At 42.1% G+C, this 21,738-nt stretch overlaps 1 protein-coding gene across 2 annotated transcripts; it reads left to right on the forward strand.

Moving 5' to 3' along the window:
• The first annotated feature begins 1,107 nt into the window (after nt 1-1,107).
• irs4b (insulin receptor substrate 4b) lies at nt 1,108-20,989 on the forward strand. 2 transcript variants are annotated; one of them, XR_014084621.1, is made up of 3 exons: nt 1,108-5,542; nt 16,767-19,171; nt 19,214-20,989. XR_014084621.1 is itself a non-coding variant. In XM_008435140.3 (2 exons), exons 1-2 carry the CDS (start codon nt 1,465-1,467, stop codon nt 16,769-16,771), a joined length of 4,083 nt encoding a protein of 1,360 aa, XP_008433362.1. In that variant the 5' UTR covers nt 1,108-1,464; the 3' UTR covers nt 16,772-20,989. The 2 variants fall into 2 exon arrangements, 1 of the variants encoding a protein (XP_008433362.1); XM_008435140.3 differs by having other exon boundaries at nt 16,767-20,989.
• Nucleotides 20,990-21,738: the final 749 nt, after the last annotated feature.

The raw sequence follows: 21,738 nt of genomic DNA on the forward strand, positions 1-21,738 counted from the left end.
TCTTTGTCGAGCACAAGGACAAATTATTCAAAGCCTGACAGGTGGTCCTGCATGGAACTAGGGGTACGATTCCCTCTGGGGTCACCTGCACAACATATGATCCCACTCATTAGCCTGGAAGGTACTTGAGAGAAAAGGTTAAAGTGAATGGTTGTAAGCAAAGCATAGCGGAAGCCAGGAAAGCCGAGCATGGCATTCTCCGCAGTGTGGAAGAACACTGATACCTCCCCTGGGTGGGGGAGAGGGTTCTCCTCCTAGAGGACTCTTCCCCGAACATGTCAGCGCTCTCAGCAAGCATTTAGTGCTACATAGCTACTCTGAGGTTACGTGACGACAAAATATTACTGAGAAATAAGGCAGACAAAGTGAGATTGTAGCATTTGACTATTCAACAAGATTTTTTTTTTGTTATATTTCATTTTTTATTTGATCTAAGGAACCCGTTTATATACATATATATACATATATAATTTGAATTTTAATGACACTCTATATCTATTGCTACAGTTTTCTCATGACAAAAATAGGATTGTGTTTTAGCAGCTCTATCTTACTTATTGTAGTTTAATAATAATTATTATTATCATAATTTGTGTCCTTTGTTTTGCATTGTCTGTTATTATTGTCTATATTGTTGTTCTTCTATTTAACCTCAGTAAAGAGTTTTGTGTTATCTTTAACAGCATGCAAGTGCTTTATAAATAAAAACTGATTTATTGACAGACTGACCGGCTGATTTAATTTAAACCATTTGTTTATTCAACGGAAATTTAATTGTAATACAAATGTACATTAAATATCTATGTAATAGTTGGACAGAAGTATTATTATTCTGTTTCTACAAGTCCGAGATCCCTTTTTGGAAACAGTACAATAGTGGTTTCACTTGCTAAAATGAGCCTGCAAAGCCACCTCCTATTTATAAACTTTAGTTGTATCTTTGGAACACGATTGGTTCAAGGCATTGACGCAAAGTGCTAATATCTTGCAGCGATTGGTCCAGGCGTCTGTCATGACGTATCAGTCAAAGTGATGGGCCAATCACAGCCGGTATTTGAGTCTTTGTTCCTCCCGCTTTCTGGCTGACGCAGAGGGTCATGTGTTGTTTGTGCTGTGGCCCGTAGAGATGTGTACAGGAGTAGAAGGGAACGGATTGCTAAAGGAGCTAGCTGGATCCTCCCGGTTACAGAAGCAAGGCTGAGCGTGGCCATGTTCTACACGGTAGGCTTTATTTCGTGATAAAAGCCAACAGTGGAGTGTATTCGTCGCCGAAAAGAGTCGAAAAGACGTGTTTTGTTCAGGCGTAGTAACAAAGCCGGTGTGTGAGGATTGCAATTCTGAGCCGTACGAGTCACCGTTAGCTGGCCTAGCCGGACTCGGGAGCTTCGTCTCCCAAAACAAGAATGGGGTCTGAGTCCACTCGGATTAGCCTGCTACTAAAGTGACCTTTGCTTATATTCCCTGATGGCTAACTTCACGAATTACCAGGAGGGTAAGGCGGCTATGTTGATGGTGGAGCCTCAGCAGAGGGACGTGGGGACGAGTCCTGCGGCCGCCAAAGCAAACGGAGACAGCTCAGTCGGGGAACCCCCTTCCCCGTTAATTAATATCGGCGGCGGCGGAGGAGGCTCTCGTTTTCACCAACATTTGCCGCCCCCCAATCACCTTCACCACCACCAAAACCTCAGCCTCGACTCGCCAAAGGATCAACAGCAGCACCATCACTACCAGCTGGCCCCACAGCAGCATCTTTCCGGGGAAAACACCACCGAGTCCCCGGGCAGAAAAGCCTCCTCCTCCTCTTCTATCAGCCAGGTACACACAGCCGAGGACCCCGCCGCTAGCGGCAGCGGCAGCAGCCATGTATACGCCGCTGTGACCGTCGCTAACAGCTCGGAAGTCGTGGATGATATTCGAAAGTGCGGTTATTTGAGAAAGCAGAAACACGGACACAAGCGGTTTTTCGTGCTCCGGGCTGCCAGCCATCTGGGGCCGAGTCGTCTGGAATACTACGACAGCGAGAAGAAATTCAGAAACAGCCTGCGCACCGCTGCCGCCGCTAGCGGAGGAGCGGTGGCCGCTTCGCCTCCGAAGAGGGTTATTTACCTCTACCAGTGTTTCACAGTGAACAAAAGGGCGGACTCTAAAAACAAACACCTCATTGCCCTGTACACCAAGGACGAATATTTTGCTATTGTGGCTGAAAACGAGACGGAGCAGGAGGACTGGTATGTGGCCATCAGTGAGTTAATGAGTGAGGGGAAGAGGGGGCACGTGGACTCTGATGATTTAGATGATGGCTATGGTACAGTCAGCCCTGGGACTGTGTTTAAGGAGGTTTGGCAGGTTAATGTTAAACCTAAAGGACTGGGTCAAACTAAAAACCTCACAGGTGTTTATCGGCTATGCCTGTCTACTAAAACCATTCACCTCGTTAAACTGAACTCTGAAACCCCCTGCGTTAACCTCCAGCTGATGAACATCAGGCGCTGTGGACACTCTGAGAGCTTCTTCTTCATAGAGGTGGGCCGCTCCTCCTCCATCGGGCCTGGGGAAATATGGATGCAGGTGGACGACTCGGTGGTGGCCCAGAACATGCACGAGACCATCCTGGAAACAATGAAAGCCCTGAAAGCTTTTGCAGAATTCCGGCCGAGGAGCAAAAGCCAATCTTCAGGCTCCAACCCCATGTCGTTCATCACCACGCGACGCCACCTGGGTAACCTGCCTCCAAGTCAGACGGGGTTGCAGCGGCGGTCGAGGACGGAGTCTGTAGTCGGCACGCCACCCTCTAGTAAAAGTTCCGGGGCGAGCGGCTATCGCTTCCGCACATCTAGCGAAGGTGAGGGGACGATGAATCGGCCATTTCGCTCTGCCACGGGAAGCCTGGTCCACCTCAACGCAGCCCGTGTTCCCCATGGCCGTCAGGACAGCGGCGGGAGTGGCAGCAGCTGGAGTGGTGTTGCAACAGGAAATGCTGGCACGAGCACTACCAGCAACCGCTATGTCAGAGCTATCCCCTCCACCTGTCACGCCCGCTCAGCCTCACTTCCCGTCTCCCACTTCCCTTCGACCACCAGCCCAGTCAGTGTTTCCTCCAGCAGCGGCCATGGCTCTGTTTCTGACACGCTCACCCGCCCATCAAGCGCCTCTATATGTGGCTCCCCATCCGATGGAGGCTTTAACTCCTCTGATGAGTACGGCTCCAGTCCCGGTGACTTCCGGTACTTCCGGGTGAGGAGCAACACGCCGGATTCTCTGGGCAACACCCCACCAATCAGAGAGGAAAACTGCCTCAACGATTACATGGCCATGGGCTGGAACCGGGACGTTTTCGGCACCAGTGTGGGCTCTGGAAACAACAGTGGATGTGAGACACCACGTGATGAGAGTACCTCAACGACCGAGGATGAGCGCTTTTCTTCCTCATCACTGAGGAGGAGGACGCACTCCTTCTCCAGAGCAGCTGCCGGTGTGACCGGAGCCTCCGGAGTAGCTACTTATCAGAAAATGACCCAGACGAACCTCTCGCTGGATGAGGGGTCAGACGTAGTGCTGCCATTTGGGAGCGGGCTGCTCCGTGGTGGGCCGTCCTCTTCCTCTTCCTCACTTCGCTCCGACTACAGCTCATGCTCCGAACATAGTCAGCAGAGCCGTCCCTCGACACTCTCCAGGTCGGAGGCCGGAGCCGAACGCCCCCCTCTTTCTTCCTCCTCTTCTGCCAAGGAAGACAGCGGCTACATGCCCATGATGTGTGGTGTGGCAATGGCGTCGCCGCGGGACACTCCTCCTGACTACATGCCTATGCAACCCTCTTCTTACTCCTACCAGATCTCCCACTCACCCCAGTTCCACAGCCCAGCTCTAGGGACGCGCTCAGCCCACCATCACCCACAATCTTCCACGGACTCTCACGGCTACATGATGATGCTCCCAGGGAGCAGTGGCACCTCTCCTTCTCCTCTCCAGGCCTCTTCCAGTGGTCCTGGAGCTGCTGGTGTTGGTGGAAGTAACAGCATGGCTGAGAAACCTGAAAACGGAGAATATATGGACATGTCCTACAGCGGCTGTGGTCGCAAGCTCCCAGGTGAAGACAGCAGTGTGTATTACACACCAGGAACACCCGAGGGGCCCCTGAAGTCTTACAGTCCTTACTTCTCTCTCCCCCGCTCTTATAAGGCCCCCAACAGGGAGAGGGAAGAGAGAGAGGATGGGGAATACGTACCCATGAGTTCCCCTGCCAAACCAGTGTATTCGTCAGTTGCAACTGCTTCAATGTTGGTGCCAGAAAAAAGAATAGGAGGGGGCAGCAACACCTCCACTCCCTCCCACCCACCTCCTCCCTATGGAGCTCACCATACAACTGCGGCAATGGCTGACCGACGGGTCATGAGACCTACCCGCCTTCCTTTAGGCAGGAGGAGTTTCAATGGCCCGCTGCGGGTCGGCGAGCCCGCCACAGAGACCCCGTGTGCTACAAGGTCTGTCCCAGTCACCAGCGTCCCACGCGAAGGCCCCTCAAGTCCCGGAGAGTATATCAATATTGAGTTTGGAGAACACTTCCCTCACCAACAGCAGCCCCCTCCCTATCCCTTGTCCACTCAAGATGAAGCCCCCTCCCTGGTATCCAGTGACGCTTGCTGCTCTCCTCCCCAAGACTACATGAGCGTGGAGGTCGGGTCGGACCAGCATGATGCCACTGCGTGTCTGGGTAAGAACCAGTCCCCCAGGCCCAGCCTCGTTGCTCCTTGGAACCCGCCCAGCTACATCCGACCTCTGGTTAACAGCTCTGGGGTCGCCGGTTCAGGCGGTCACTGGAGGTCGGTAGGAGACGATTACACGGACATGTCATTCAACCTCAGCAGAGGTGAGAGGACTCAAAGCCCCACAGCGATGCTGCAGCATCTTTGCGTCGTAGAGGGACGCTATGGTCACCCTGCCTCCACCACCTCCTCGTCTACCATTTCCCCACCTCACCCTCCTTCGACCCAACAGTCGGAGCCCAAGGTGGTGCGAGCGGACCCCCAAGGCAGGAGGAGACACAGCTCAGAAACGTTCTCCTCCAGCTCATCCTCTAACTCAACGCCTTCGTCCTCAGCCACCCATCCGTCTCTGTCCAACCCCTCGGCCCCGAATGCCAATGGATCCTACCAGACGGAGGGACAGACCTCCAGGTGGGCCAGCTCGGCGTCTTTCGACAGCGTGTGGATGTCCTTGGCGGGCGCAGGAGACTCGCCAGTTCACCACTCCCAGGTGAGAAATGCAGAAACTGACGCCATGTCCGGGAACATCCCAACGTCCGCCTCCTCGGGGGTTGGCGCCAGCAGAATGTGCAGGAACACGTCCGTCGGCTACCAGAACGGCCTCAACTACATCGCCTTGGAGCTGAGGGAAGATGGGAGCAACGCAGGAGCGCCAGGGGCCAGTAGCAGCAGCGGGAATGCATCAGTGGCGCCGCCAGGGATGGTACCTCTGCCAGAGAATGGAGCCTACGCCAGCATAGACTTCACCAAATCGGATGGAGTCACCACAGCAACCAAGGGTGAGTTTGACTTGTTTTGTGTTTGATGCCACATGATATTTTGTTTCAAATTAGCAGTGAGTAAAAAGAAAAAAAGTGTTATGGGTCCAAAATAACTGTATGCTATTTTGAGTCCTTTTACATCAATGTGCAGCTTTTCAAAATGTATATTCTGTCCTAAATCAACTCTGTGAGATCTTCTGTTTCTGACACTTGAAGCTGCCAGCTGTTGTCTTTGAAGGCTTCTGTCTGGGGAACTCAAGTCTAGTCTGTAACGGCGCTGTTTCAGGAAGTGGCACAAATGTGTGGTACATCTTTTAGGCCCTGTTTTTTTTTCATTTGCGTTGTGTGCCAGCAGACTGGTAGACGGCTTGTTTTCTCAATGAAGAGAGGTTTATCTTAGGTCAGCTGCGAACTGAGTCACCCTAAAAAAAGGCCCTAGCTGGCGGCGGCGTCTGTGTTCCCGTCTGTCCACTTGTTGCTGTTTTCGTTTCTGTCAGCATGTATGCAGAGTTTACGTGTGTGTGTGTGTGTGTTTAATCGCTTTTTGTCTGCTTTAAGCCATTCACTTGAGACATTTTAATGTTTTGTAAACATTTACCTTCATTACAAGTTGAAAAACATTGTTTCAGGAGTACATTTAACTTAACAGTTGTTATGCAGCTTTGCAGTGATTTAATTGATCCACTTTTTTTATTTTCTATTACAATTCTTAAATGAAAACTATTAGAATGTCTAGATGCCGTTGTATTGTAGAGAATGGGGCAGACTGGTTTATTTCTGGTTTTCAGTGTCAGAAAAATTTATGATTTTGGCCTTGACTGATTCAGATTTTCTTTTTCTTATAGAATTAAAACACCAAAAATGTGGATTGTTAAGTGTTCTCATTTATGCATTAAAGTACATAAATACATACATTTATGTACTTTGATGCATAAAGTACATATGTGTTAAGGTTCACATATGTACTTCTCTTGGTCACAAATGGCTGTGACTTTGAGAAAAATAAGTTATGGGAATAAAGTAGTGATATTGTGAGGGGAAAAAGTAATAATGAGGAAATAGAAGCAATAGTTTAAAAATGGAATCACAATGTTATCAGAATAAAGGGATAATAATACAAGAATAATGTTGTATGACAGTCATTTCATGAGAACTAAATAAATTTAGTCTCCAAAAAATATTTTTGTAACTTAAAACAGAAATTGATACACTAAGATTTTAAAGTGTAAATCCCAGCTATTTATTGGATCTTCACCAAACTAAAGACATCCCTTCATCTATCATTTGTTGCTTATCTGAGAGCATCGCACGGTAAATGAAAACATACTTGTGGCTGATGCATTTACAGATGGAAAATGGTTTGAGTTCTTAATGTTAGTTGTGTTATAAATAGCAAAACATATTATTCTCTATATGACCAACCACTAGAACAAGGGTAATCAATTATGGATGATTAATTGATACATCTTTGGTATTATTTTACAAAGTCGAGTATGATAATTTGTTTGATCTGATTGTGAAATGTGTTGATGTAAATTGAATTTGCACTGAGTGGGATTTGTGAAGGACCTTTAGCTGGGATTTTGTAATGCATTTCAAATAAATAAACAGTATCATTGTGTGTATATTAAGTATTTAAAAAGGTACAATTTAAAACCTGAAAAATCATTCCTGTGGCCTGAATTCCATATGAAGTGTTTAGTCGTGCAGTGCATAGATCAAGACAGGGTCGTCCCTCTCCCACCTGTTGCTGTTCACTGCCACTCCGCTGGTTGAAAGGAGACTACAGCATTGTTAGAAGTCAGATAAATTAAGCTCTTACAAACTAACATTCTGCAAAATTACAGCAAAAATAATTAGGAGTGAGCTTATTTTCTCCTTTTCTGTGTCAAATTATTATATCAATTGTGAAAATACGATGAAACCTTGGTATTTTTACTAAAAGGTTATTTTTAGATTTTTTTTTTCCATATCCAAGTCTTAAAATTGTTCCATTGTGCTCCCCTTCCCCATTCATGTTTTATTTTATTTATTTTATTTTTTTTAATTTCATATTGTATTAAAGTAATTGAGACCTTATTTTGAATAAGGCTCTGTAAACTGATTTATAAAGCATCTTTTGCAGGATTGCAGTACAATCTTTTTTATTTATCTCCGATTGCAGTTTATCTTATCAAGGTCTTCATACTTTAAAGAAATTGTTTGGCAAATTACTGTGTCATCGAAGTTGAATGTTAACATGCATAAAATATTAAATTGATTTGGAAATGTTCAGTTTGTAATTTTTATCCTAGTTATGTGGAAGTGTTTAAGTCTTGATAATTTTTGGGGATGTTTTGGGGACATCTCTTAGAATACAACATTTTAGTTTTAAATCTACTTATTTAAAGTACCTTTGCATTTTTTTTTTGACTTCATGGTTTCAGAAGAAATGTATATGAATTGCAATGGTTGTTAAAAATAACTGCTCTTTAGGGGACTGCAGTTATTGCCTTTTTCTTCAGACTACTAACAGCTTAGTCAGATTGGATGGAAGGCATATGTGGACATCAGTTTTTAGTTTTGCCAGAGTGCTTTGATTGAATTTGGGTCTGGACTTTGACTAGGCCATATTCTAACTCGTGGAAAGGCTTTGTGTTGCAACATCTTAAAGGCTTTGTTTCTGGATTGCCCTGCAATTAGTTTAATTCATCTTCTATGAAGTCTCAACACAGCACCTTCTTCCAGAAGTCAGATTATTCAATTATTTAAGTAGACATGCTCCATATACAAGTTTTTTTTTTAAGCCTTACCAACCAGACTGGTTGCTTCTCTGTTTACTGTGCACTTAAATGTTTCGTCAGATTGCTTTTTCCTTTTCTTGCATGACCAGTTTGTTTATCCACTTGCTAGTTTATGTAGGATCTATTCCGTTCAGGCTCGTGAAGTATAAGGAGTGTCGCAAGCGTGTGTGTCGGCCAGTGTGTGTACAGTCTTTCCCCCCTGCATCCAGGTCAACGTGCGTTTGTTTGCACTGAGTCATGGCAGGCAGCCTTTGATGTGGCGCCGTAATTGCAGCAGCGGCGTGTTAAGACACACAGCGGTGCTGAGAGGAAGCGCATCATCATTCAGGAATGCATTTCCTCTCAGCGGCAGAGCTGAACTCATTGAGGCACACCTGGATTCTTGACCCAGAGGAGACCAGGAGGGAGGGGATTGAGGTGAAGGCTGATTTTTGGTTTGTTTAGATTTATTTATTTATTTTATCCAGTTGACTTCTAGCTAAATCTTGAAAATGTTGTTTGGTAAGTTTAGTAAGAATTTAAAAAAATAGCTCAAATTTTTTATTGTAATTGAAACTTATTAAACTCCACAAAAGTCTGAAAATCAACTACTTGCCCTGTTGACTCCCAGACTCTCCCACATTTAATTTCTCCATGTGGGCGGCTAGTAATGGCCACCCGGCTCCAGCCAACTTAGCAACTTCACCACTATCTTTAGCTACTAAATCGTTATTGGTTAAAAATCAGAATCAGCCAGAAAATTGCAATCAGTTTACCTGAATTAAAAAAAAAATGAAAGAAATGAGTAATTGAAATATAATTCATTAAAGAATATTTTGGGTTCAGCAAGGAAGTTGGAAGCCAAGTTATACATTTCTAAATTTGTTCAGTTGTGCTTATTTGTTCGGTGACTCTTAACTAAAAATACACATTTTCTTCTATTTGCAGAAGCTTTAGTTTTAAAGTCCATTTATTGTTATCGAGGTAAATTCCTCAATATCTCATGGTATTGATTTAAGGCCATATCGCCCAGCCCTAGTACCAGCCAATGTTTCCTCAAAGGAAACAACCCCGTTTGTGTTTTACCAGCTGGTTACAGTCAGTGTTGGCCAGCATTAGTGGATTTCAGTCAGTTGAGTTGAATTTTGTTTGGTTGTGAATAAAGACCTTGTAAAGTAGAGAAAAACGAACGATGGCAGATGTTGAGGTGGCAAACTGTAAAGGAAATGGTAACTGCTAAAGCACCGCCATGAGAACCGGCTCTTCTTTCTTTCCCGTCCCATCATAAGTGCCTGTGAGGTGGTAAAGGGCGTGAGGCAGGAGTGTGAGGCAGGCTTATCACATAAGGGGAAGCCAGCAGGGGACCAAGATGTGCCTGAAGATGTGAAGATGGTACAAGGCTGCCCTTTTCCTCTCTCATTCCCACCTCTATTGCGAGGCCCTTCTATATTTACAGCTCTATTTCGAGCCTGACATAAATTTATGGGCCGGTCTGAGGCATGTGCTGCTCGTAACAGGACCCCCCGCCACCCAACCAGTCCACCCCCGTAAACTTGTACCAGTGTGTGTTGCACGCAGCAGTTTCTCTACCTCCTAAATAGCCTGATATGTTGGCGGACAGATGTTAGAGTTATTAACCACGAGGATTGCACACAAAGCAGTTTTGATTTGAAGCTACGAATCAGACTGTCAGGGGAAAGATTTTGTGGCTTCCTGAAACTGTACATATCGTGACTTTTTTTTTGTTGTTGTTGCATTTTATACCTTTCAGCACCTGAAAAATCATTTTAGAATCACATTTCCTGTTTGAGTGGAACCTTAATTTATAGCTTTTGGGGAGGGTGGGTGTTCATTGGAGAACATAAATCTATCAACCAGACAATGCTGGGGTATATTTGGTTAAAAGAGGGATTTGAACCTTAAACCTTCGGGCGTGTTCGGTCTAGCCGGATTCCCAATGGTCGCCAAATTCCTGGAGTATTAGAGAATTTCAAGGTGTTTCTCATAGTTTTAAATGTCAGCCAGGAGCGGTTCTTGTGAGCAGTTTTTGCCTCTGGGGATCTATCTAAACTTTCCTGTACAGCCCAAACAAACAGCAGCTGCTTTTTCCCATACCAAACACACTAAATGTTGTTTTTGCAGTTTCTGTCATCTTCATTGCTACTTTATACACTATGCAAATCATATTTAACTTTGTTTTGTTTTTTTTAGACATTTGGTTGACTGGAATAAGTCAGTTGAAAGTTTTCAGCACAGAAACTGTATCGCTTATCTTTTGGAGGAGTTGCTTAATTTCTAAATGTTTGTTCACTCAAACATTTCCCCTTATCATAGGCTGAAACCTTGATTTATGAGTTAATATTCAACAGATTTTTATGTTTTATTTGTTTAATAGGAAGCCACTTTTCAATAACACTGATACTGTCCAGAGGAGTCTATGGTCAAACAAAGGACTGAAAGGAGCCCAGATAATGTGGCAACACCACCAGCCCACATCATCACCTCTCCACCACTCTGTATGAGGTGCAGGGTTTCCCCCAGTGTATGTTAAGCCTGGCGGTGCTTTATTTGCCCCACCCACCAGGCTAAGCAATGCTTGTTTTTATGCAAAATAGTGTTTCTTTTTAATACACCAGTAATCCTGAACTGCATGCGTCTTTGCTGCGCTCTTCTGCACTGCGCACTTCGCTGGCCGAGGGGAAAAACGGGTTCATAGTTGAACATAGTTTTCAAGAACACTGAATGTTGCTTCTCCAATTTAAATAAATATCGGTTGTTGGCCACAGCGCAGCTATTAATATCAGATATCGGTATAGAGTCAGATTTTTATATCGGTGCATCTTTACTCAAAATACCAAATATTTGCTGCTAAATTTTTTACAACTTTTCTAAGCGAGTCATGCTTGTTCAGTATTATTCATGAACTTTTACTAGATAAGTAAGGCTTGTCGAGTCAGATACTTTTGAATGGTCATGAGTCTGCGGTTAGGTTAAGATTAGATTTCCTCAGCTTCTCAAAGTTTCTTCCTTTTTGTTATCACTGAGGCTTCTCTGGAAGTTGTTGAAGCCCAGTGGGGAAAAAAGTAAACCTTTCCTCTCAAACACACTGCGATGACAAAGCAAGATTTCACCGGACTACCTTTGGACTTGTGGGAATGTGACGTTGGAGAGCTTTCTTAAACAAACTCTGAACATGTGTGCTCATGTTTATTTAGGGTTTTTTATCCTTCATGGATTTATTTTGTCGTTTGCTGTCATTTCTTTCAGCTCTGCTGAACTCTTAACTTCTTAGATGTTGAAATGAATGAGAATGCTTAATTGTGATAAATGCAAAGAAACTTTACTGACATTAATATTTAACTTTTCACCAACCCAGTTATTTGTAGCGTTTGGTGCAATTTTATTGTTACTTGAATCTATAAGTATTATACGAGTGTTGGTAAGAAAACATGAATAAATTATGAGAATAAAGTCATTTTATGAGAAGTCATATTTAGAGAAAAAAAGTTGTACGAGAACTAAGTTGTGGTATTACGAGAATAAAGTTATGCGACAGTAAAAATATGAAAATATTCATATTACAAGAGTAGTCATAATAATACGAGAAAAAGTATAATAAAACGGAATAGAAAAATAACAGTCGTATGACAAATTGTATTATGAGAATAACAGCATAATAATACGAGAAAAATGACTAGAATAAATTCACCAGAATAAAGTCGTAACAATACAAGTCAAAATAATTTGAGCATAAACTCATATTGCCAGAATAAAGTCGTAATGCTACTAGACCGAAGTCATAATTTTACTCCTACGTAAGCAATAAGAAATCTAAAATGAGGAATATTTGACATCTTGGGAAGTTATACTTTGGTATCAGTTTTACAGATGGGACATACTCCATATTTGAACATCATTATTATCAATCTCAGGACTTTGAAATAATTGTACAAATTACCGAGTCAATTTTGAAGAAAGGATCACGTTCTAGACGAGCCAACCATGTCGGATCTGGAGAACTCGATCAAAGCTTTGCTCGCATTAAAACAACTTTTACTCTAGTAATTTTATGACTTTCTTCTGGTACTTTTGTCTCCTTATTCAACTAATTTTATGTTTCATTATTCTTACAATTAAGAAAAAGTCTTAGTCTGAACCTAATACTCATAGTATCTGTTATCCAAATGGAAACATGTTGCTGAGCTCAACATTTGATCATGTTTGACTGCAGACAAAGGACTCAGAGTGATTTCAATATCAGTTATCTAATTATAACTTAATGCCTAACGAATGCTTCACTTGGAGCAACCCGCCTATATCTACCCAACACAATGAAGGTTTCATTGACAGGAAAAATCTAAATCCAGTATTTTGAATTTGAACTTTTTTGACAAGGTGACAGGGAATCAAGTCTCCCGTCCCGTAGTCTGCTCCTGAAAGACCATCACTTTGGCTGCCACGCCAACCGATGTCGGCTAAACCCATTACCCCGGCTCGTGGCTTACTCCCATGATGCCTTTTGTCTGTCCGATCTGAGTGAATGGGTTTTTAGGGACACACAGGGACGGAGAGTGAGAGACAGTGGGTCAGCGAGTGCAGAGGGGCTGAGACAGAGGGAGAGAGAGAGACGGGCGGTGGGGCTGAGCCACCTGCATGTGTTGCAACAACACCAGCAGCCCCTGGCTAGCGCAGGTGTTTGGTGAACAGTGTTTTTCTAACCCAATTCTGTGGCGAGTGTGGGAGCGTACGCACACTGGAGCGAGGTCAGCTCAGGTCGGCCTGGCCCGTGTCCTGAAAGCGCTGTTTTGATCAAAGTCCGCGTCTGGACTGCAAAGAAAAACCCAGAGACCTCAGACGTTCTCTCAGCCGCTCTCTGGCTGCCTCGCGCACGCCCACGCTCAGAGTCAACTTTGTTTTATTGTCGTTGCTATAATTAAGCACTGTTTAGCTAAAGCTTGTTATTTGCTGTGTAAATATATAAAGATTCAGAACGTTAAGAAAACGGACAACAGGTTAGCACATAGCTGCACTCCTACTCTACTGGTTGTCCAATAAGCCTGTGGGATTTTATTCAAACTCTGCAGCCCTTTTTCTTTTACTTTTCTTTTATAGTTCACATTTAAGTTTTGTTTTAAAATCTGAAACAATATAAAATTATTAAACAACTAAATCCACAGATTTCTGTTTCTGATTCGGAGAGATATCAGATATTTATGGCTAATTCCAGATCTTTCTTTTACTAATTATTTATGTTAGAAACAGATGCAATGTCGCATGTTATGTGTTGGGGAGGAGTCGCTATGAAACATGGTTTTATTAACACTTTAGCACCAAGACATAATGGAGTTCAAATTTCAAACTACCTTTAGCATGTTAGCATGGCTAGTATTAAAAAAGTATTTAAAAATAAGCAAATATTTGGACATGGGCAGGCCTTTGGGCACCTTATAGTTAACAATATAAATTATTTTTTAAGATAATTTTTAATGTCATTTATTTTTATTTTAGTGTAGGGCAGTGGTCCCCAACCTTTTTATTACTGCGGACCGGTCAAGACTTGGAAAAGTTTGCTGCGGCCCCGGGGGGGTGGGGCTTGTTGGTGTTCCCGCTAAATCCTGAATATACCCAATTTGAGTTGTCTTGGAGTTTTTATCTGTGGGGTTTTTCATGTGATAGGTAGCCAATCAGAAAGCGTGGTGACGTAAGAACAGAGGGGAATCCCAAACAGCTGAGTCCGGTGGATATCGGAGATGATATGTGGAAATGTTTATTATTAAATCTAAATCTAAAGGTCATTATTATGTTTATTCAGTTAAAAATGTTAACTATGAAAAACATATTCACCTCCAAATCATAGTGCAGCAAATAGAGCGGCTGCTACCGTCGTCTTTTATCCAACGCCTTTTCTTTTTGTTACGTCATTTATCTCTTAAAATGACTCCACAAACTGTCACTATTGCTTCTACATCATCATCCGTGTTTGGTTATTCTAAATTCCCGCTCTATTGGGGGTTTTACTGGATTATCCTCTGGAATCGGGATGTTCGTGACTGGAATCAGTTCGTGTTGCTCCTGCCTTGGACACACGAACCGATCGAACCTGTTGGACTTTTATCAGCTCTGTGGTCACAGAGGTTTGGAGAATCGACCGACAATTCTTAAATCTTTCCGTCTAAACCAGACTTAAGACTCACAAGTTCTACTCATCTCCTCTCGACCGCAGCCCAAACGCTCTGACTCTGGTCGCTATGGTAACGTTTATATATCCCTTCAAAATAAGATACAGATGTGCCACAAAAACGAACATTTTACTTTCGTGAAAATTTTAACTCACAATAATGACTAACGGGAGCCCTGAGCTTGTTTCTCTGCATCGAGATGGTCCAATCTGGGAGTGAAGGGAGACAATAACAACTGAAGTGTTGCTTATATCCACAGCCTGCTTGGTCTCTATGTGGCAAGGCAGCTTGAAGCTTCATTGCCTCATTAGCAGCCGGTCGCCGCGTGTTACGCAGAGCGGGCTTGTAATGTGGGACTCACCTACCGTTCCGGGATAAATCCATTCTCCTGTCTCTTCTCTGGGCCTTTTCTCCTTCGCAAAGAAGCTTTCCAAAGACATCTGATCTGTTTCTTACTCATTTTGCTGCTTGTGGCCTCAGTGTTGGTGCGCGAGTAACCGAGAGAATCCGGTTAAAGGATTTTCAAAATAAAAGATCCTCCAGACTCAAATAAAACATAAAACAGAAATATTTCACTATTTCTTGCGCGGCCCAGTACCAATTGGTCCACTGACCGGTACCGATCCACGGACCGGAGGTTGGGGACCACTGGTGTAGGGAACTAGCTGTAGCCTAGCAGAGGGCATTGACAGCGCTAAGACCCTCCTCCTGGCTCTGATTGGCTGTTTCTGACTGGGAGCGGTGCAGTTTTGCAGGTGGCAGTAGGACCACAGGAAGGAGGAAGTAGAACTAAATTTTTTTATCTATTTTTTTCACAAATGATTTTTCTCATGTTTTACTATAACAACATACTTATAAAAGTTGCCTACTGCAGCTCTAATGAAAGTAAAACTACAACACTGAAATGTAGCTGTCCAATAGGGCTAGTTCTGATTACCACTGAACCGAAGACGCACATGAAACATTAAAGGTTAGTTTGGATTTTTTTTGTTGTTGTTATGATTCACTTGTGGGAAGGTAAATAAATCCTTCATGTTGGGGAAGCCAACGGGTAGCCACATGTAGCCATTTTGAAGTGACAAAAATGTTCGTATCATATGTTAACTGATATTACAAATCTACAATTTCACAACAGCCTATTGTTTGGTTGGAGGTGTTCAGCTCTGCCAAATAGCATCTGTGTTTCAAAGTGAAGTGTATCAGTCCACCAGCTTCGCTGCAGAAATGTAGAAAACATTTCAACTTTGCTACAGTTGTCTGCCATTATTACACATGTTATATTTATGTGCTTTCCAGATTGAAACGTTTTTTGAAAACTGTCCCAAAAAACTGTTTAGAAGGAATGACGTAGCATATTGTGAGCTCGCTTGTTAGCATTATCACTCAAGCAATGTACTTATTTCACCTTCACATTTCTTTCGCTTATCTCATCAATACTCGACTTCCTCTATACTACCACTACTACTGCTCTCCACTTCCTTTTGTGTTGTTTTTGCTTTCCAGTACCTGTTTCTGCGTTTGGTTTAACCTTGTTGTTCACTGTCTGCTTTCCCAAACTCCTCCTGTATTTCTGTCATTCCATGCCTCCCTCTATCCTGGTGGCTAACAGGGGAGCAGCATTCCAGCAGTGCCCCCCTCCTCCTGTCCCCTTTCAAAGCTTCTGCATTGTGTCGTGGTGCTCACATTGTTGTCAGACAAAGCGCTGCTCTCAGTGGAATAACGCAGCTGGACGGCGGCCATGGCACAGGTCAAACAGGGCCTCTGGCCCGCCCGCAACAGCCGACCTGACAGCCGGAGCTCGGCCTTGATAGCAGGGCAGGAAGCAAACTTTATGTTACTGGTGTGTGTGTGTGTGTGTGTGTGTGTGTGTGTGTGTGTGTGTGTGTGTGTGTGTGTGTGTGTGCACTACCTACACTTATTTAGTAAGCCTTTTTTGTCTTGTTTTTCTGGTAGTCTTCTTTTTCTTGTTTTTCTATTTTGCTGTTGTTTTAAGATTTTTCCAGTTGTATCATTTTTAATGTGCTTCAAAATGTTGGAAAAAAGCTCATATTTTCTGTCCAAAAAAAATCAAACAGATGAACACAGTAGCATGCCACACTTTTCAGACTTTTGATGCACTTCAAAATGACTAGCTACTTTATGTTGCTTCCTCACATAAAATCCCAATGAAATGCATACATGCCAGGCTGACAACATGACAAAAGACTCTGTACTTTAACTATTCCATGTATCGTAACGTTTATGGAGGTTGATTCCTGACAAATGACGCCGTTTTTTTTATTTGTTTTTCTGTCTCTGCAGACTGAGCAGCAGAGGTCCACCGTGTGCCTCCTCCTTCTCTTCCTCCTGCTCCTCGTCATCTCTGATCTCGGGGCACTTGACTCTGCCTTTGACCTTTAGCCCCTCCCCACGCCCCGCTCCCCCCTTCCTCCAACAGTGACCTTCGACCTTCAGTCACACTGAGAAGCTGCTTTCATCTGGTCGCAGACGACATTTTCAACATGACAAACCAGAAAAAACGCTTGCGGGTTGTTCCATTTTTTATTTTTTATTTTTTTTAATTATGATTATTATTTTTTAAGTTTTTCATTGTTGACGTTTTATATGCATATCCTGTCCTGTTAATCATCCCCTCAAACGATGGTTGCTGCCAGTATTTGCTGCTCTTCCCTCCCACCCCCTCCTGTTAGTTCAACACTACTATCCAGCAGGCAGCGGTCAGTGAACTTTAACCGAGGGGTGTACAACACAAGCACAGGGATGTTTTTTTTTTGGTTTAAAAAAAAAAAAAAAAATTTCTCTCTATGCGGTATTATTAAAAGAAAAAAACAAACAAAAGGGAAATTTAGAGTTAAAAGCACCGGCATTATGGTACGAACTTGGAAGCTTGAAATATTCTTTCATCATTTACCATCAATTTTTTTGTACCCTATTGATAATCCATCCTCAAGATTATTTAATTTAACTTTTTTTTTTCTTTTCTTTCTTTTTTTTTTGTAGAAGACCTTTATAGACATATATACATATATTTTTTAACATTTCTTCAATGTGTTTAGTACAAAGCTTGTGGCTGGGTCCATGTTGGCTTCACACACATACACACACACACGGAGAGCACGCTAGTTCCCAGGTACAACATGGCTCCCAAATCTGCTGCAATACTGCGCCAGTATCTGTGTATTACTACGGTAGGAAAACTTACAGCGTTACAGTATTTATTTTACTGACTGCACATCTATTTATTTGGAACAGCAGATACAGATGTCCCGGTACATTTCATAGTTTGCTTCCTATACTAAAGGTACTCAGCAGAGAGGGAAAATATTGCGGGAAAACACACGCCAGCAGCTAATTTTCTGAAACTTTTCTCATACTTCAGAGAAATGAGACCACCCAGCAATATTTCTTGTGTAAAAATGAGGTTGCATACTTTTTGGAGTATTAAAACCAAAGACAAATATGATTTCTACCAAGAATCTGAGCAGTACGTCCACCGTGGAGTTTAATATTAAAATTCCAGAGGCAGAATCTTTTTTTTTTTTTTTTTTTTTTTCATAAACGTTTAATACTTTCATTATAAATTAGCATTGTGGTCAATTTAAATGAAGTTTATAATACATTTGTGTTTACTTGCTACAATCGCTGACCAATATTTTGCTACTTTCCTCCAGTATTTAGACAATTTTTGTATGGCTTTTAATTGCACAAGAAATTGAAATTGGAGGTTGTGCGCCACCAAAAATCTTCCTGTGTGAAACACATTCACATGTCAGAGTAACTACATAAAGCGTGACTCTGGTTGAGCCACTCCAACACATTAATATTACTTCCAGTCACTTTTTTTATTTATTTTTTAATTTTAAGATTATTTTAGATCCAAATCTGCCAGGAGTATTGATATCTAAACTAACCTTATTTTCTGCTCCATTTCCAACTCTTGTCTGCATACAAACTGACTGTTTTTACCACTAAAAACTAAAATATCTCTTCCCCCCCCCCCCCCCAAAAAAAAAGAACTTTTCAAGTGGAAATTTTTAAAAATCCGCTTGGAAATGGAGATGACTGAAAACACCAGGACATGACTCCACTTTGCACATGCTAGCTCTGGCTTCCTTCTAAACCTCAACAGTTTAGAAGTGTCTCACTTTGTAAACTCAAAAATATAAATGATGGCGTGCAAACAAAAGGGGAACAAGTGTCATTGAAAACAGAAGCTTTAATTGTTTTTGTTGAGAGGACTTGAATTTAAATTAATTTAAAACAAAAAGTGTAGCCTAGCTCGACAGGTTTTAAGAACCATTATATTTTTCAATCTAGGGCATCAAAAAAATTGACCTATTTGCTTTTGGGGGGAAAATAATTTTTCAGAATTTGCTGGTGGATACGCATTATTTCCCCCCTCTGCTGCTTGTTGGTTTGTTTCAGTTTTCTGCACAAAGCACTGTTGTTTAGACTGAAGTAGAAACATGTTTGTGGCTCCTTTTTTTTGTGTGTGTTGCTTTCACTTTTACCTCACATGCGGTCCTTACAGTTCATGCAAGAGCGCAGCGAACGGCGTCAAACGCGACACGAGTGAGGCGCTCTGACGAGGGCGACTCCTTCTCACGGGCTCTTGATTTCAGTCGGTCAGGATTTTTCACACATAGTTGTTCGTCAGAGGCTGGAAATGACGTCAGTAACCCAAGCAGCCGGCCCAGGCGCAGCAGGCGGGACGCAGCAGGCGGGACGCAGCAGGCGGGGCGCAGCAGGCGGGACGCACCGGACACCGCCTCCTCTCGCATACAATCACTACGCCAGCGTTTACTGTTTCTGCCCTTGCTTTCTGTCCTTTTTAGAGACGCTTATTGTTCACTTGGTTTCTATTTAAGTTTTGGTTACCTCCGTTTTCTTTTTTTATTTTAAGTTTTGCACGGCCAGATCACGGCCTTTCACTAACACAGCATCGTCAGCAGGATGGGTGCCGTATTGAAATGAGGGGCTTAAACCTCATCCCGACTGAACTGCCTCCTCCTTTTTAAGTTCCAGTGTTGACAAAATTAAGAAGGAAAATGAGAAATTTGTCATGTTGAGAAGGTTACAGATTTTTTTTTTTCCTCCCCATGTATTTGGAGGTAAAGGGGATATGAAAACTGTAGAATAACCTCCACAAAATGCTGTTTTTAAGCCTGTGACGTGTCTTACATGTATATTACCGAACAATTCGAGGTTGTTTTGTTTCGTTCGCCCTCCTTTTACCGCCTTTGATCGAACAAAGATTTACCGTAATCCCACATCGGTCGCAGTGGTCAGAGATAAATGAGATGGTTTTTCTTTTCCTTTTTCCATTTTCTTTTTTGTTTTGTTTGCATTTTTTTTTTTTTTGTGTACTTACTATGCTACAGCGACGTGTCACGCTTGGGTTTTAATGCTATGGCAGGAAAAAAAAAACTGGTAGTGTTAGTTTTGTGGGGATTTGTGGACTAATTCCTCTTAATTTATTCAGAAATGTCCATGTTGGATTGCCTTTATGTTCAACTTCTACACCCCGTCGTTTCAAAATTTCTCTCACCTTTCGATTTACAGAAAAGTTTGGTTTAATTTTTTGTTTTTGTTTTTCTTGGCAACAATGCAACCTCAGATGTGTCCTCGACGTTTTTAAATGGGTACGAAAATGAGGAGACTCGTATATCCTTGCAGACATGACATAAGGTAATGCATTATCATTATTATTATTATGCAAACTTTAGTTTAGATTTTTCTCAAACCTTTTGATTTTTTTCGTATTTCTAGTTTACAGAAAGTAAAAAACTTATTTTTTGAAAAAGCAGAACAATAAAATGTTTTTCTTTTGTTTAATTACGTAGGCATTTTGCAGTTATTTGTATTAAAAACGACCTGCCTAATTATTTTTTTTGTAACTATAATCCAGTTTATTTGCTGCTGTGTAGTACAGTTACTAGTCGGGAGGCAAATATGAGGATCAAGATGACTTTTTTTTTTCTTTTTTCTTTTTTTGGTTTTTCTTCCTCACCCACCTCTGAATGCTTTTGATTCTTGGAATGAGGTTCGGTGGAAGCCGAGGAGAAGAAGCGACTCCCGCTCCGCCCTGCTGCTTGTGTTCTTATTTTTTCGAGTTGAATGCTGTTGTTTATTAGCTTTACAGGAAAGAGAGAGGAGGTGTGTATCCTTCGTATGTGCATTACGTTTCAGCGACGTACGTCCCGTGTATGAGGAAAAACAAAAAAGAGGGATCTGTGTTGGAAATGGAAATCCTCCTTGTGTAAATAAAGGAAGTTGTTGCTTTTTTTTTTTTTTTTTTTCATGTTTTGATCGGCGCCTCAGCAGGTGGCCCATCCCATATTTTTTTTTTTATTCCTTTTTGGGTTTTTTCCTCTGTCTTTCTTTCTCCCTTTTTGTTTCCTCATGGAGGGGAAAGGGGGCACGAGAGGTACTCGAACGCGATTTGAGCATCGGCATAGTGTTTATATTTATCAAAAGTTTTTTGCTTTCGATAGAGCTATTGCAATAAAAATGTGTTCATGTAAGACTGTGCGTCTCTCTCGTCTTTTTAGAATAATTGCAAACCCTTTCTAACCACCTGTCATGACAATGGCTACAGGTGAAACTGGAAGTTTACACACTGCAAAAACACAAAATCTTACTAAGTATTTGTAGTCTTGTTTCTAGTGCAAATATGTTATTGCACTTGAAATAAGTGAAAACTAACAAGTATCTTTTCACCAATATATAGCTTAAGTAATTTTTTAAATATTGGTTAAGTTATTTTTTTCATTGGCAGATACATTTTCTTGTACCAAGACAATTTCCCCATTTCATAAGTGAAATAATCTGCCAATGGAACAAGCACTTTCACCAATATTAAGTAATTATTTACTTAAAGCAAGCTCCTATATCTTGATAAGTTACTTTTAAATTGGTCTTAATTCAAGTTTACTAAGATATTTGCACTAGAAATTAGTCTAAAAATACTTGGTAAGATTTTGTATTTTTGCAGCGCATATATTGAATTAATAGACACTTTAATTTTTATGTTTTCCAACTTCACCCGTTTCAGGTCATGAATTACCAAAATTGTTTTCATTTGCTAAAAGCCACAATACTGAGATGGAGAATGTCAGATTTTGTTATTAATGTCTTGAAAAATCATATAGAGCTAATAATTATGGCTTTGGCATTTGAGTTAATTGGAAACACGCCTGTGTGTGTTTTTATTCTACTTTCCAGTCGTACTCGGAACTGGGAAATTCCGTCTTCCCAGTCCGAAAAATCAACT

The sequence above is a fragment of the Poecilia reticulata genome, chromosome 18 (genome assembly GCF_904066995.2).
Source record: "Poecilia reticulata chromosome 18, P_reticulata-male-v2, whole genome shotgun sequence".
NCBI lineage: Eukaryota > Metazoa > Chordata > Actinopteri > Cyprinodontiformes > Poeciliidae > Poecilia > Poecilia reticulata.

Excerpts from the sequence above, each read along its gene's own strand:
- irs4b (XM_008435140.3), top strand. The coding sequence starts at position 1,465 with ATGGCTAACTTCACGAATTACCAGGAGGGTAAGGCGGCTATGTTGATG.